The 16,916-nt window shown below is 42.3% G+C and overlaps 2 protein-coding genes across 3 annotated transcripts in view; one reads left to right on the top strand and one right to left on the bottom strand.

The window, feature by feature from the left end:
* The window catches only part of ADD2 (adducin 2), a 124,559-nt gene extending 107,810 nt beyond the window's left edge, over positions 1-16,749 (bottom strand). The window contains exon 1 of one of the 2 annotated variants that reach the window (XR_004272975.1): positions 16,332-16,749. The gene's annotated coding sequence lies outside the window, so the exon portion shown is untranslated. The remainder of the gene's footprint in view (positions 1-16,331) is intronic. The other variant, XM_032291817.1, reaches the window with a different exon arrangement.
* Positions 3,881-4,225, top strand: LOC116560462 (40S ribosomal protein S27-like). Its single transcript, XM_032291819.1, has one exon. It carries the CDS (start codon positions 3,912-3,914, stop codon positions 4,164-4,166), a length of 255 nt encoding a protein of 84 aa, XP_032147710.1. The 5' UTR covers positions 3,881-3,911; the 3' UTR covers positions 4,167-4,225.
* Positions 16,750-16,916: the final 167 nt, after the last annotated feature.

Here is a 16,916-nt window from a genome sequence, read left to right as displayed (position 1 = left end):
AAAAGGGCTCCAGAAGCAGCCAGTGCAGGAGGGAAGAATGAGACCCCAGCTCCTAACACAGTCTCCCCTGAGCATCACCTTCTTTTCAGGCAATTCTCCCCGCACCCCTCCAAACCAGCTCACCTGTTTCCCTTTGAGACTAAGAAAATACCCCTTCCATGTTTACCTCAGGATGGCAGCGTTTTACTAATATTTAAAAGATAAGCAAAAAAGCCAGGCACAGGGGCTCCTGCCTGTAATCCCAGTACTTTGGGAAGCCGAGGCGGGCAATCACTTGAGGTCAGGAGTTCAAGATCAGCCTGGGCAACATGGCAAAACCCCGTCTCTACTAGAAATAAAAAAATTAGCTGGGCATGGTGGTGAGTGCCTGTAGTCCCAGCTACTTGGGAGGCTGAGGCAGGAGAATCACTTCAACTCAGGAGGTGGAAGTCGCAGCAAACCAAGATTGTACCACTGCACTCCAACCTGGGCAATAGAGTGAGACTCTGTCTCTAAATAAATAAATAAAGATATTAAGCAAGCTAGCAAAAAACAGAAACTATAACATTGAAGCACATGAAAAGATGCTTGGTGTCACTGATTATAGGGAAATGAACATTAATACCACAGTGAGATACTATATACCTATTAATGGTGTTTAAAATTTTTTTTAAAACCTGGCCATGCCAAGTATAGAGCAACTAGAACTCCCATACATTGGTGCTGGGAATGTAAAATGGGGCAGTCATTTTAGAAATAGTTTGGCAGTTTCTTAGAAAGTTAAGCAGACACGTACCATAGCCACATGCAATCCCACTCCTAGGTACTGACGCAAGAGAACTAAAATCTTATGTTCACAAAAAGAGCTGTATGCTAATATATACAGTGACTTTATTCATAATTGTCAAAAATTGGAAACAGCCCAAATGTTCTTTAATAGGTGAATAGCTAGTCAAATTGTGGTATATCCATCTAAAGGCATATTTTTCAGCAATCAAATGGAATAAACTATTAATATTTATAACAACATGATGAATCTCAAAAACATTATGCAAGGTGAATGGAGCCTGACACAAAAAGCTATACTTTATAATCCCAATTATATGACATTCTGGAAAAGACTAAATCAAAAACAGATGGGTGGTTGCCAGGGACTGTGGTTAGAGAAAGGGCATTCACACTAAGGGCATGAGAAAAATTTCTTGTATCTTGATTATGGTGGTGGTTGTTACATGACTATATACATATGTCTGTGTGTGTGTGTGTGTGTGTGTGTGTGTGTGTGTGTGTGTGAAAACTTATAGAACTACACATCTAAGAAAGAGGAACTTTACTGTACATATATTATCTCTCAATAAACTTGACTTTAAAAAACACGAGTAAATAAATTAAAAAGTGACTTTCTGTATAACACTTGGAGTAACACAATAATAAATAATACCAGCAACACAAACAGCATCAGAACAAATCTCTTTTAAAGAACTGGTTTCTGGCTGGGCACAATGGCTCATGCCTGTAATTCCAGTACTTTGAGAGGCCAAGGCAGGAGGATCGCTTGAGCCCAGGAATTCAAGACCAGCCTAGGCAACATAGTGAGAGCTTGTCTCTACAAAGAAATTTTAACGGTGGATGTGGTGGTGCACACTTGTAGTCCTAGGTACTCAGGAGGCTGGGGCAGAAGAACTGCTTGAGCCCAGAGGATTTCGAGGCTGCAGTGAGCTATGATTATACCACTGTACTCTAGCCTGGGTGACAGGGTGAGACCTGTCTCTTAAATACAAAGAAAGAAAGACAGAACTTGTTCTGATCCTCGGTAGCTGTACTCTAGTATTGAAAGAATTCACATGATGACTCAGTACCTTGCCTGGTACCACAGGTTCATTTCAAGGCACCATCTTGCTGCTTGCTATCTGGGAGCCAGGCAGTCATCCATCTCAGCTGTGTCTTCAATAGGGCACAAAGGACCTCACTTCAGATCCACAGCCCTTGGGGCCCTCTGATTGGGAGCATGAAAATGACTGACATCCTGAAAGGCAGATCCCACCCTTGCAGGCTTATCCAAGTGTCTCACCCATACCATCTTACAAGAACAGCAGCAAAAAAAAAAATTACTTAATCATGTGATGACTATACAATGGGGATTACAAAGTGGGAATGGAAATCTTTCTCAAAATCTACATTTTAAAAAATGTTCTATCAGGTAAAAGGTAATGGGGGATCTCAAATAGGAGAGACACCAAGATAGTCTAGATGGGCATGGGCATGCGGACATGCTCTGCAAATAGAAGCCCACTTTTCTTGGCGCCTCATCCCCCAGGACTTGCTCTTTCTGGGGATGCATCTACCCATGGGTAACACATCTGTGAACCCAATTCAGAACAATAAAAGCCAGCCTCCCTTACAAAAAGTGGATGCTACAGATCCACTTTATCACATTATCAACTTAATTAAGTGTTGCCTCCTGGGTGTCCCAGTTGCAGAATATAGATTTTGGTTCCATTATTATAAATCAACTTAACATATTCATCTTTTGACAATATTCTCTAGCTATTTTCAATAGTTTGAAGTAGATAAAAGTTTAATGTCTTGGTTCATGATTAAAAGCTCTAATCTTAATAAAACAGCAAAACAGTACAAAACAATAGACATTATTTAATTATGGAAAAATTTGTAAATAAACAAAACTAGAGAGCAGATTATAAAAAAATGCCAAGTACCTATCACCTAGCTTCAGAGTAGACTGCAGTTTGCCCAGTCTAGGTTATGCCTCTTGTCCCAGGGTAATTATTAACAGCATGTCCTCTCACTCTAAAAAGTGTGTCCGTTTAAATGATAGATTATACCCAACCTCAACAATTATCAACTCATGGTGTATCTAACTTACCTATAACGCTCATCCTCCCATAAAAAAAATTATTTTGAGACAAATCCTAAACAGTCTACCATTCTACTCATAAGTATAATAGACTTTTTAAGAAGAGATTTTATGTTTTTGACATCCTTAATCTTGATGTATCTTCCGTTGAGAACTAAATATAACAAATACAGATTTCAACTGTAACTTTACAGCCTATAACTTTAACAGTTAAGATACATAGCAGAATCCCAAAAACTGTCTTAATGATCATTGCTAAGGCCGAAAAATGAGGTAATAGTCTCCAAAGAGATGAAAACATAGCAGCAACTGAAATATTGTGTGCATTGTAACTCCATATTTACTGTTGAACAAGAACCCCTGGCACCCACTCCCTCCTTCTCCCCCAGTGAAAAAAGCCAGCAGCCCCTTCCTCTGTGAGGATCTACTCTGTGAGTTCACTTAGTTACTTCCTCACTTTCCAGGTCTAAGTCAAACATATACCGGCAACCCTGACCCCGTAAGTAACCTTCCACAGCCCTTGGAAAATAACTGCCATCCAGGTTCCTAGGAAAATTTACACTTTCTCCTAATCCTTATTTTTATCCTAATCCCTTTCAGACTATTAGCCAAACTGTTCTTTCTAATGGCTGCTTCTAATTTTCTAAGTTTCTTGAGGAGAAATAACTGAGCTTGTTAGAATTGTTTGTAAACTGAAAGTCAATCATCTTTGAGTAGAGAGGAAGAATGTTTTCATGTGTCTAGACTATTCTAGATGGGAGAAGATACTGGAATTGAGTGGACAGGGACTGCAGCTACTTGAAGGCATTTTTGTAGCAAAGAAAAACAAGTTCACCAGAGTTTGAATTTAAATTGTGGCCATACTAATAGTTTGTTTTACTGCTATGTATGACTTGATTGAAAATTAGTGCCCCTAGCTTCTAATCCAAGATGGCAGCCCTATCCTGGCTGGCCATTCCTATGTTTTTCTCTTTCCTTGGATCCCATTAAATTGACTATAAGGAAATAAAAATACATAATCCTGCCTTTCCGGCGGTGACAACCTACCCGCGACAACATGCCTCTCGCAAAGGATCTCCTTCATCCCTCTCCAGAAGAGGAGAAGAGGAAACACAAGAAGAAACGCCTGGTGCAGAGCCCCAATTCCTACTTTGTGGATGTGAAATGCCCAGGATGCTATAAAATCACCACGGTCTTTAGCCATGCACAAACAGTAGTTTTGTGTGTTGGCTGCTCCACTGTCCTCTGCCAGCCTACAGGAGGAAAAGCAAGGCTTATAGAAGGATGTTCTTTCAGGAGGAAGCAGCACTAAAAGCACTCTGAATCAAGATGAGTGGGAAACCATCTCAATAAACACATTTTGGATTAAAATATATATATATGTATATATATACATATATATGTATATATATTTTATATATATGTGTGTGTATATATATTATATATGTATATATATAATATTTATTCTATATATTTGATAGTACATATATATATACACACACACACACACACATATATATATAATCCTACAATGGCAAAGTAAAAGCAGGTCATAACCAGAGGAGAGATTTCAATAAATTTCTGGAAGACAAAAAGTGATTGGGGGACTGGTGACTAATGTTTGAGGGTGAAAGAAACCATACCCTAGATTTCAGGCAGAGATAACTAAGACAGGGAGGCAGCCAAGCTGTCTGGCAGAGCCCTAAAGACATCCTGGACTCTAAGATGGCAAGTACTATGGAGGGCAGGAAGAAAAATAAAAGAGGCTAAACACAGGGCAAATTGTAGGTCTCTATACAGAGCAGCAGATCCTGTCCATCCACTCTCATACCCCAACATACAGTGGTCCCCAGCTAGCCACTCAGTTGAATTATCTCTTTATCTCAAAATAGCATACATACACTGTTCTTTCTGGATTTATTAGCTTCAATCACTAGATGGGTCTTCTTAGAGAAACTGCACACACTGCAGGAGAGAACTAGAGCCATACTATGATGGTATTGGTGCCCCCAGAGTAAAGCCCATCTCAGGGGGTCACTTGGGGGCCCCAGATAACAATTCATATGAACTTCACCCTGGATTGAGACATTGGAGTCCAGAGAGTGATGAAATCCTACCACGCTACTTATTATGCAGTTAACAATATCAACCCAGTCAGACACTGAATGCTTCTAAGAGTTCTCAGCTGTTTTAATTACCTTATAGACAAGTCATAGAAACCAACCATGGCTAGGGAACAGAATATTTTATCAACTTTGATAGTACAAAAGTAAATGTACAGCTAGAGAAGGAGGGAGTAGGCAAGGAGACGTGGTGGTAACAGCCTCATGTACAGAATAGAGAGAGTCAGGTGACACGATCAACAGTGGAAGGAATGGGAAATCTGGTTGTAATGAATGTATTGTCTGGAGTTGTGGGGATGGCCAGAAGAGAGGTGAAGAGATGGAGGTGTGGTGTAAGTAAGCTTCAACCTTGAGGGGTTGTTTTGTTTTGTTTTGTTTTGTTTTGTTTTGTGACAGAATTTAGCTCTTCTTGCCAGGCTGGAATGCAATGGCATGATCTTAGCTCACTGCAACCTCCACCTCCCAGATTCAAGTGATTCTCCTGCCTCAGCCTGGCATATGCCACCACGCCCAGCTAATTTTGTATTTTTAATAGAGACAGGGTTTCACCATGTTGGTGAGGCTGGTCTTGAACCCCTGACCTCAAGTGATCCACCTGCCTTGGCCTCCCAAAGTGCTGGGATTACAGGCGTGAGCCACTGCACCTAGCCACTTCAACCTTGATTTTTATGGCAAAAGTCCCTAGACAATAATCACAGTTGATACATTCAGAAACAGCAGTATATGCATATTATTTTGAGACACAGAGGTATCTACAGCAGAACAAAAAAAAAAAAAACACAGCTAAAAGTGGTCTGCCTGTGGATAAGGGATTTGGGGTGAGATTTGAGCAGGGATTGTTGCTTTTTATTAGAAGCCCTTCAGTCCTATTTGATTCGTTAGGTATGAACAAGCATTGCCTTAAAAACTAAAAGTTTGGGGACAGGAGAAGAAGAAAGAAAAATAATGGTATATTTTATGAAATAAGAAAGAGGAAATCTCACACACAGTATGGTAGGAATGCGCGTGGAATGGTTAAGCTGTATACTGCATAACTATGGTAACAGATGTAGCTAATTTAGGACACAAATGAGGGTGCTGGAAAGATCTAAGAGAAATATGGTGTTAAGAGGGAAGGAGAATAAATTCTAAAAAAAGGGATGCTGAGATAATCAGTATAGATGCTCTGCCATCTGACACAAGGAAAGGAGGAAAGGACCAAACCAGCCCTCACTTTTCCTGTCTTTTCACAGATTTTTCAAAGTGAGCCCCAATATATTCTTATGGGGACTCCACGCTGAGTAAAGAAAGCAAACATGATAAAATTCATACTCAATAAAATAACACAGGCAGAAAATAATGTCCATTGTTAAATGAATTTATTTCATAAAGCCTCCATGCCTTTCAAAGTTTAATAACTTCATTTGTTCCTTGAGAAAAACAATTTTAAAACAACATTCAAATGCCCTTGTATTGATTTTCCCTTCAATACAGTGATTCACAATCAAGCACAAAGATTTAACTACTTTTTCAAAATTCCACAGAAAATTACCAAAAGGATGTAAAAATAGGAACAAACTGCATCACTCTGGTTACCAGGGAGGCTGCCATCCATGCGGCAAGAACTACGTAGGATCAACATCTTTGCAACACTGGTTCTTCCCATCCGGGAACATGACATTCTATTTCTTAAGTAAATATTGCTAGTGCATATTTTCTGTGAAAATTGTCCATTTCATCAAGATTTTCACAGATGTTAGGATATGATAATACATAGTGTTCTTAGGATTTCAGATCTTCATGCTGTTCCATATGTCATTTCTAGCCTTGTGAATTTTTTTTGCCTTTTTATCTTAATTAGGCTTTCTGGAAGTTTGTCTATTTTATTGGCTTTCTAAAAGAACTAACTGACTAAAGGTGAGGAGAAGGCATATAAGGAGGCAGAAAGAGTTGCTTTTGGAGGGGCCAGGAGGGTGGGAGAGTATGTTCAGAAAGATGGCGTGGTTTTCAGCCTACCTAGGGGATACAGCATAAAGAAAGAGGAAAAGCAGCAGAGGTAGGTAAGGAGCTTGGGCTTTATCCGGAGGGTAGAGAAATGATGAGATTAGATTTTTGTTTTAAAAAGATCAACTATGCAACATGGTGAAACATCGTCTCTACCAGAAATTAAAAAAAAAAAAAAAAATTAGCCAGGCATGTTGGCATACACCTGTAGCCCCAGCTATTTGGAGGTTGAGATGGGAGGATTGCTTGAGCCCAGGAGGTCAAGGCTGCAGTGAGCATGATTGCACCACTGCACTCCAGCCTGGGCAACAGAGTGAGAGCTGTCTCAAAAAAAAACGATAAACTATGGTTGGAGGAAAACTGGGCTGGAAGCAGGGAAGAAGGTGGGGGGAATCGAAAGTAATCCAGGATTTCAGCCAGGAGCAGTATAGCCATATGAAACAGAAACCCAAGCAAAGTAGCTCAGGCAGAATGGAAGGCAACCTCATCAACATGGAAACCAAAGTCTAGCCTAGACTCAGAAAAACTACTAAAATTGTAATCAATTCAGGGAGCCATGGGGATGGGATAAAGGATGTCAAATGGTCCTTAGAGTGGCTACTGATAGAAGCCACAAGGATTTACTACTTGGCCTAGTAAGTTTTTTCCAGCCACTTCAAGGCTGGAAAAAAGGCACAGAGAAAATCATTCCAGGTATTAAATGGAGCTGTGAAATTTGTTTTCAGGTACTTACATCCTAAGCTCCCTGGCCTCCAGATCCTGCCCTGGAAGCTTGCAGGATGAGGCCCTATGTTAGATCAAATACATTACGGGTATTTACTGCTGAGTAGAGTAGCATTTATTTATGTACTTTTGTAATTTTATTTTTAGCTGCATCTGGTGAAATGATCAGAATCAACCTTGTTTGAAGCTGGATGTATTAAATGCCCACTTTACTGGGAGCTCCCTCAGCACGTGTCTGAGGAACTGAGGGTGCTATGGTTTGGATTTTTGATCCCTCCAAAGTTCATGTTGAAGGAGGTGGTGCCTCGTGGGAGGTGTTTGGGTCATGGTGGCGGATCCCTCAGGAATGGCTTGGCGCCATTCTTGCAATAGTGAGTGAGTTCTCACTCTTTTCATTCCCATGACAGCTAGTTGTTAAGAAGAGCCTGGCACCTCCCTCACCTGTCTCTTGCTTCCTCTCTCACCATGTGATCTCTGTACACGCCAGCTCCCCTTTGCTTTCTGCCAGGAGTGAAAGTGGCCTGAGGCTTCCACCAGATGCCCGGTCTTCCAGCCAATAGAATCATGAGCCAAGTAAACCTCTTCTCTATAAATTACCCAACCTTAGATATTCCTTCACAGCAACACAGACAGACTAAGACAAGGGTCTGCCACTCCAGGTGGCAGTGCTGATAGAGTTCCCAGCGCCCCTGGATTTATATACCTCATCTCCACCCCACTGACCTTACCACAGCCCATCTAGCCCTGTTGCATTGAGCCTGCGGATACTAGCAATTAACTGAGATGACATCACTGCTTCTTCCCAGGAAGCCCCCTTGTTGATGCTCATGGGCTGGTTGATGTTGGCTGGCACCATCTGTACTCTACCTTTTACAGAATCCTTAAAGAATCTAGGCCCATTGTTTCTTCTCTTCTCTAAAACTCAAATCAATGTTTTCCTTACTATGTTTGTCTTTGGTCATTTTGAAGAAAGGAAACGCAAACATTTAGGCCCATGATGCCATCTTAAAACCATCTACGTATGTGCGTTTATAACCCTGTACCTGCAACCCGGATCCCAGGTCCCAGCCCAGACACATACCTACATCTGCCTCTCTACTGTCCACCCCCACCTCAAACTCATCTTGTCTAAAACTGACCACTGTCTTCCACAAATCACTTCCTTCTTAGCTGTGCTAGATTCCCCAGTAATCAGACAAAGTGAGTTTTAGAACACCAAGCAAAGCAGTGCTCCAAATCTCTTAGAATAAATTTGATATATATTTTTTGAAGTATCAAAGTTGTCACCATGGAGATGTTATAACATTGAATAAGATACAAATGGTACAGTTCTGATTTTTTAAAGTTTATGAGAAACAAGGCTTGTTTAGGGATGCAAATTTAGATTACAAAATTATCAAAGAAAGCAAGAAAATGGTTACCATAAAAGGAAGGTGAGTGGTTACCTCCAGGGGAAGGAGGGTGTGGTCCAAGGGTGCACTGGGCTCTGGGAGCTGGCGGTGTCCTGCTTCTTGACCTGCATGGTGTTCACATGGGCATTCACTTTATAATATTTTGCCAAACTGAACGTTTGTTTCATGTCTTTTTCTATATCTGTGTTATATAGATATTTTATATATTTTAAGGTTTTTTAAAATAAAGTACTCATTACAAGGGAAAGAAACAAAATTTCGTGGACTTTCATACAGTTATTTTGATAAAGTTGGCAACAAACTTATCTTCCATCATACAAAATGCCAGAAGACAAAAGAATATTTGGAGTTTTTAGGTAAAAAGATTATGATGAAGAAGTATATGCCCCAAAAGAGTAATGTTACTGTGAGAGGGCAACATAAAGAAGTTCTTAGGCAAGCAAGAACCACCAGAATATACTACCCTTCCTGAAAAAGATTCCAGCTGATCAAGAAATAAGTAAAAATGAATATTGAGCATAGGAAATGGACTGAGTATTGTAACCTATCTAACTCTCAGTCTAAATAGCAGCTGTTAGTATGGTTAGAAAACATAATATAAATGTTAAAAATAATTCTGGAAAACAAAAGCATACATTGCTTTAAACCAAAAAAAAAAAAAAAAAAAAAAAAAAACCATAATTTGGGTTAAAAAAGCCAAGATTTTTTTTTTTTTTTTTGAGAAGGAGTCACGCTTTGTTGCCAGGCTGGAGTGCAGTGGTGCGATCTTGGCTCACTGCAACCTCCACCTCCCAGGTTCATACAATCCTCCTGATTCAGCTTCCTGAGTAGCTGGGACTACAGATGTGCACAACCATGCCCAGCTAATTTTTGTATTTTTAGTAGAGATGGGATTTCAACGTATTGGCCAAGCTAGGCTTGTCTGAAACTCCTGGACTTGTGATCCACCCACCTCAGCCTCCCAAAGCACTGGGATTACAGGCGTGAGCCACCATGCCTGGCCTAAGCCAAGATGTTTTTAAGTCAAAAAGTTAGTGGAAGTAGATGGGCAACATGAAAGAAAGTAAAGCTGGGCACAGTGGCTCACACCTGTAATCCCAGCACTTTGGGAGGCCGAGGCAGGCAGATCACCTGAGGTCAGGAGTTTGAGACCAACCTGGCCAACATGGTGAGACCCTGTCTCTACTAAAAACACAAAATTAGCTTGGTGTGGTGGCAGATGCCTGTAATCCCAGCTACTTGGGAGGCTGAGGCACAGGAATTGCTTCCACCCAGGAGACAGAGATTGCAGTGAGCTGGATGACAGGAAAAAAAAATAAAGAAATTAAAGTATATTAAATCTCTCATTATTATGAAAGACAACTATATTTTTAATGTCAATAAAGACTAGTAGAAAAAATGGACAGACAACTTCCCTTTTATCTACAGAATAAGGGACTCTTACAGTACATTTAAATTAAGAAAGGGGGTAAGAAAATAGTTTGGAATTTTTTTAATGTAAAATGAAATTTTAGAAGATCTGTGACTGTATCACATATAATAAATGTAAATTTGGTCACAATTGGATTAAAAATCCAATTATGATGCTTCAAATAGATAAAAATGACATTAAAAAAGAAAGCTTAAGAAGAAAGAGAATAAGCATCACGCCAGGGTAATGGAAACAGAAAGAAGGCAGGACCAGGTTTCTTACCACACAGTAAAATTTAAGACACAAATAAAAATACAATGGGTCAAAGAAGGTTTAGAAACATGGAAGATTCACTCTTCAATGGAGAGTCAAGGGTCACAACGTCTGTGTCACAGAGGATGACCCGTCATCCCCATTTGCCTGGCACTGTCCCAGCTTTAGCACTGAAAATCCCTCATCCAAGAAAACCCATGAGTCCTGGGCAATCAGGGCCCTAAGTGATACAGCATCAAATATAACTATGTAAAAATATATTAAATATACACAAATATGTTTATAGTATATAATTACATATATTATATATCAAATAAACATATCAATATACCTGTACATATGATATAAATATGGATTTAAAGGTATATGGGCATGCTAAAGGACATAGTAAAAGGAAAGCAGTCAAAAATATCATTTGAGGCTAACATCTCTTTTATTCTTTGACAGAACCACTCAGGTACAAAGAAAAGTTTAAAATAACTGAGTAATATAATCAATAAACTTGTTTGAATCTATAAACTGAAGTTGACACTCTACAGAGGATACACTTTCTCTTCACCTTTCAGTAACATTGGCAAAGCTTTCCCAGGTAGTTTATCTTGGAAGACAGACCAGGGTGAAATCTTTACCAGAAGCTTTTCATTTCATGGGTCCTCTTTGAGTTTGGAAGATTTGGTGGTGGCTGTTGTTGAAGACAGGCAGGTTTTCATATTACTGGTTTAAAATTCTTTCAGGCTAAAACTATAGCAGCCAAGGTATATGGAGTCAAATATTGTGGCTGCAATCTTTTCTAAAGATTCAAATTTCTATCCAAGAATCTATGTGTACCCCTGTACATAGTTCAAAATGCTTAAACTATATTAAAATCCCTTTTGGAGGAAAAAATTTCTCATAGACCTCATGGTTGACCTAAGTCACTTTTATTAAAATGTAACTTAAATATATATACTCATAAATACCAGTTCTAAACACCTATGCTTTATAGCCCCTATATTATTAAAATGTCAAAACAATGTACAAATAAATACAACTATCAAATTAATAAAATTTATTGCAATAGATGTCTTTCACATGTAACAACTCATTAATTCTTATATCACCATGAAATCAGTGCCATATATTTATTCCCATGTTATCATAAGAAACTGAGCAGCAGAGAGGTTGAGTAACTTGCCTAAAGTCTCACGGTTAGTAGGCAGAAAAATAATTTTTGAAGTCAGACAGTCTGATGTCACTTAACCATCAGAACAATTACTCGTCTTTTTTTTTTTTTTTTTTTTTTTTTTTTTGAGACAGAGTGTCGCTCTGTCATCCAGGCGCTGAAATGCAGTGGTACAATCTCAGCTCACTGCAACCTCTGCCTTCAGGGTTCAAGTGATTCCCCTGCTTGAGCCTCCTGAGTAGCTGGGATTACATGTGCCCACCACCACACCAAACAAATTTTTGTGTTTTCAGTAGAGACGGGGTTTCACCATGTTGGTCAGGCTGGTCTGGAACTCCTGACCTCAAGTGATCCACCTACCTCGACCTCCCAAAGTGCTGGGGTTACAGGTGTGAGCCACTGTGCCTCGCCCTGTCTTATTTTCTTAGATGTAGGGTGCCTATTGGGGAGTTACTAAATATGCATTAAATGAAGATCTAATTCAAATATTGTTAAAATCCACAACAACAACTTTTTTGTTGTGTTTTTACTATATCTGCTGCTAATAAATTGCTGCAAACCTGATCCATACAAAGGTAGAACTGGCATGAGATCTTCAGTCCCTGCCAGTAGAGCAGTGATCACCAGGAGCTGTACTTTTGGAGTTGGCAAGCTGTGTGTGCCCTATGTGGACTCACTCTCTCTACTATTCAAACTCCCCATCCCTTCACCCGGGCTGTGGCTGGAGCCACCAGGCCTGCCCCTGGCTCAAATGGAAAGATACAAAGGCAAACACAGACTCCAGCATCAGTTTCAGACTTGCCATCAAGATGATCCAGAACACATTTTTATTGCTAATTATTTATGATTATCACTGGAATAGGTTAGGCATGGTGGCTTATGCCTGCAGTCACAGCTACTCTGGAGGGAGAGGCAGGAGGATTGCTTGAGCCCAGGAGGTCCAGGCTGCAGTGAACTATGATCATGCCACTGCATTCCAGCCTGGGCAACAGAGCGAAACCCCAACTCAAACAGTCTGGGTGACAGAGCAAGACTCCTCAAAAAAACAAAAGATTATCACTGGAATAAAACCACTAATGTTAGAGAATCCTTCAAAATACATACATCTTCAGAACCCCAGGGGCTGAGAGACCTGTGACATGATATCATTAGCTCACACTGAGGGCCATTGTAAAAAACAACCCTATGAAACTTGGCCTTGTGTCTGACAAGGAGGTGATTGGAGGCATCATTTCAAACACTATGTCATATCAGGAAAAAGTTCCTCTGTGGTCTCAGAATCAAGAACTGTTGGTCGGGAGCAGTTGGCTGGGAGCCTCTGCCTATCCTAGCACTTTGATAGGCAGAGGCGGGCGAATCATTTGAGGCCAGGAGTTTAAGACCAGCCTGGCCAACATGGCGAAACCCCGTCTCTACTAAAAACACAAAAATTAGCTGGATGTGGTGGCACGTGGCTGTAGTCCCAGCTATTGGGGCGGCTAGGCATAAGAATCACTTGAACCCAGGAGGCGGAGGTTGCAGTGAGCCAAGATCATGCCACTGCCTTCCAGCCTGGGCGACAGAGTAAGACAGTGTTTCAAAAAATATAAAACATAAAAAATAAAAAAGAATTGTGTTTTTATGTTCTGGCTGTGTAACGTTTTGTGTTTTCCCCACACAGCTGTTATCACAATTTATAATTATATATTCATTTGAGAGATTTTTTTTTTGAGACGTTGTCTCACTCTGTCATCCGGGCTTGAGTGCAGTGGCGCAATCTCAGCTCACTGCAAACCTCCGCCTTCCGGGTTCAAGCGATTCTCCTGTCTCAGCCTCCTGAGTAGTTGGGACTACGGGGGTGTGCTATGACACCCAGCTAATTTTTTCTATTTTTAGTAGAGATGGGGTTTCATCGTGTTAGTAAGGATGGTCTCAATCTCCTGACCTCATGATCCGCCCACCTCGGCTTCCCAAAGTGCTGGAATTACAGGTGTGAGCCACCTCGCCTGGCCGAGATTTCTTGATGAATGTCCATCTCTTGCATTTGCCTTTAAATGCCCATCAGGGCAGAGACCACATCTATCTGCTTTCTCCCTTTGTTCCCAGACCTCTCACAGAAACTGGCACGTAGTAAGTCCTCACTGAATGTTTGTTGAGTGAAGAACTGTGTGAATGAGTTAACAAATAAAGAATATATATAAGCCATGGGCTGGTCAATTTCTTTTTTGCTTATGTTATAAGGAATTTTAGAGCTGGATTTGTTTCCTGCCCATATCCAATGCAGAAGGTCTTATGATCGTGTTTTTGTATCAGCCTCATTCTTAAGACCATTTTATGACTCCACCCTTAGTTTCCTTTTCTTTTTTCCCGTCTACTTCCAAGTTAGCCTGCCTTGCCATATTTATGAATCCCTGTAAACTGTCTTAAATCCCTTTGTGGAACAGGTGGTAATAAATAAATATATCTTATCTACTAAAGCCTTTTTTATATGTATTTAAACTCTTAACACTAAACCCATTGCCAGCAAACACATTTGCTCATCTGTAAACCTTAAGAATAGCTGAGATTTGCTAATTCCATCACTATACTAATATTTAAAACAAATTAAATCCAAACCTAGAAACCACAGCATCTCAAGTCAGGCATAGTTGTACGTTTGTATGTGACAACCACATTTCTAATAATGCTAGGCAATTTGGTGGACAAGAAAGAACATAGGGCTTACTAAAAAATTCTTACGGATTTTGGATCAAAGAATAATTTATCTTTAGTGGTTTTTCAAAATGTGTTGGCATCATACTAATAATGAAAACTTTGCTCTTGCGCCCTATGCAGGGAGGAGTGGGGGAGGGAGGCTGGGCAAGATCAGGATCTATAGGAGAAAAGTCTCTACAGAGAAAAGTTTGATCACATCACACAATTAAGGCAGAATATTATAAAGTAAAAATATTAAATGGTCTAACCCCCCCCCTTTTAAGTCTCTAACATTATTCATATGCTAATGGAAGTATTATCTGCAAGTCTGTAATGTCATCATGCTCTTCTTTGGTCAGATTCATTCAAAGCACTTTTACTTCAAATGCTAACTAGCTATTTTTCTCTTAAAACAGAACATAACTTTCAAATCCCATTAATGAGAACATCCCTCACCGTACAAGTTAAACATCTCAGAAATCCCCGCTAGATCCACAAACTAGATGTGAAAACAGTTGCTTGTACTTTCTCCAATCCCTGGCTTCCTCCAGGATGCCAGACTAACCACTCCTTTTGGGTTACTCAGAAAGCATGAAATGTGCATTTAGGAAACTGAGATTTGATTTCTATTATTGATAAATCTCATCTGAGTCAGTTGAATCTTAAATGACAAACGGCAAGAGGGAAGAGTGGGTTTAAGGAAACAGATGGATAATAATCGTGTAGTAGAGATAAATGACAGTTTTTAAAAGAATTTGATAGGATGTGGGCGGGAGCTTGCTTTTTTTTAATTCTCTATTGTTATTTCCTATTTTCTCTTTTTATTTTTGGGCAGGAGATGGAGATGAGGGGTGAGAAAAGGAAGGAAGAGAAAAGGAAAGACAATAGGCCAGACCGGAGAGCCTGATCTGCATCCTAAAGCAGTCTGCCCCTCCCTCCCTTCCCCACAACACCAAGTAGGCTTTGGTTGTGATTTCAAAACAAGCAGACACCGACTCCCGCCTCCGGGACCCGGGATGGCCTCCGCCCCGGCTGCAGAAAGGGAGGGAGGGAAGATGGAAGATAGGAGAGGAACAGACTGGCAAGACCCCCTCGGGGACAGTGGGGTTTTTTTTCCCTCCAAAGTGGTGGAGCCTCATAAAATCCAAGCCCACGAGGCCCGCTTACGTGCCTGTTGCCCGGATCTCAAGGTGGGCGGCTGCCGACGCCGCACCTGCTCGGCCCGCCCCTGCGTCTGAGTGCTGCACCGCCCGCGGGCGATCGCGAGGCCCCGGGGGACGCGCCCAGCCCCGCCAAGCCCGCTCCGCACCGCTCCCGCGGAGGGCGGCGGCCAAGCTGGAAGGGAAGGAAGAGGAGGGGAGGGGAGGGGCGGCTCCGCCCGGCGAGGAGAGGCGAAGATTGCCGCCCCTCCTTTCGAACCCAAAAGAAAGCCCCACCTGTCAGTCGTTATGCTCTGGGCGAAGGTCCCACCATCCCTAAGCAGGGGGCAGCGCTGGCAACCCCGATTTCCTAAGCGCCTCCGACACTACATCATCACCAGAAACCTTGAGGCGCAAAACACACGGCCGCCGGCCAGGGCTGCAGCGCAGACGCGCTCTGCAACAGACGCGCCCCACCTGGGCCAAGCGGCTCCCGCCCCGCCGAGGGGTGCCAGGGTCTCTGCGCCAGGAGACCAGCGACCCCAGGCAGCCCACCAGGCCCGCTCCCCAGACCTTACCTCCTGCGCAGCATCTTAGCCATCTCCGGTCTGCCACTGCTGGTTGGTTTTGTGATTTTATGGGGTTGGGAGGGTGCGCTTAAAAATTCCACCTAGCTAATCTGCAGAGCAGCGTTTTCTGCCCATGCTGCAGCCCGTGCTTGTCAGAGCTGCCGGGAGATCCCACAGCAGTGCAGCGGCTCCGCGGCGGCGGAGGGGATGACGCGCCACGGACGCCGCAGCTCCTTGACAAAAGGCTCTGCTTCCCGCTGGCCCCTCACAGCCCTGCCGTCAGAATTAAAGCCATTTCCCGCACGAGGCTAGGAGGAAATGAGAGCTCTCCCGGCCCTGCGCGCTGACAAAAGGCCGCTGCGCGGTGCCCACAGCGCCCCCTCCAGCGGGCCGCGCCGGCCGCCCGAGGGCCGCGGTGCTGCAGTGACCCCGCCCGCAGCGCCCCCCACCGCCCCGCAGCAGCCCCGCCCTGCAGCAGCCCCCAACGCCCCGCAGCGCCCCCCACCGCCCCCCACCGCCCCGCAGGGGTTCCACCCCGCAGCGCCCAGCTCCAGGTAGCGCCCCCTCCCGCGCCGCCGGAGATCCCCCGCCAGG

The sequence above is a fragment of the Sapajus apella genome, unplaced genomic scaffold (assembly GCF_009761245.1).
Source record: "Sapajus apella isolate SASKATOON/1434 unplaced genomic scaffold, GSC_monkey_1.0 scaffold26, whole genome shotgun sequence".
Taxonomy (NCBI): Eukaryota; Metazoa; Chordata; class Mammalia; order Primates; family Cebidae; genus Sapajus; species Sapajus apella.
Note: the sequence above shows the minus strand (reverse complement) of the source record. Positions and strands in the feature narration are given on the sequence as shown.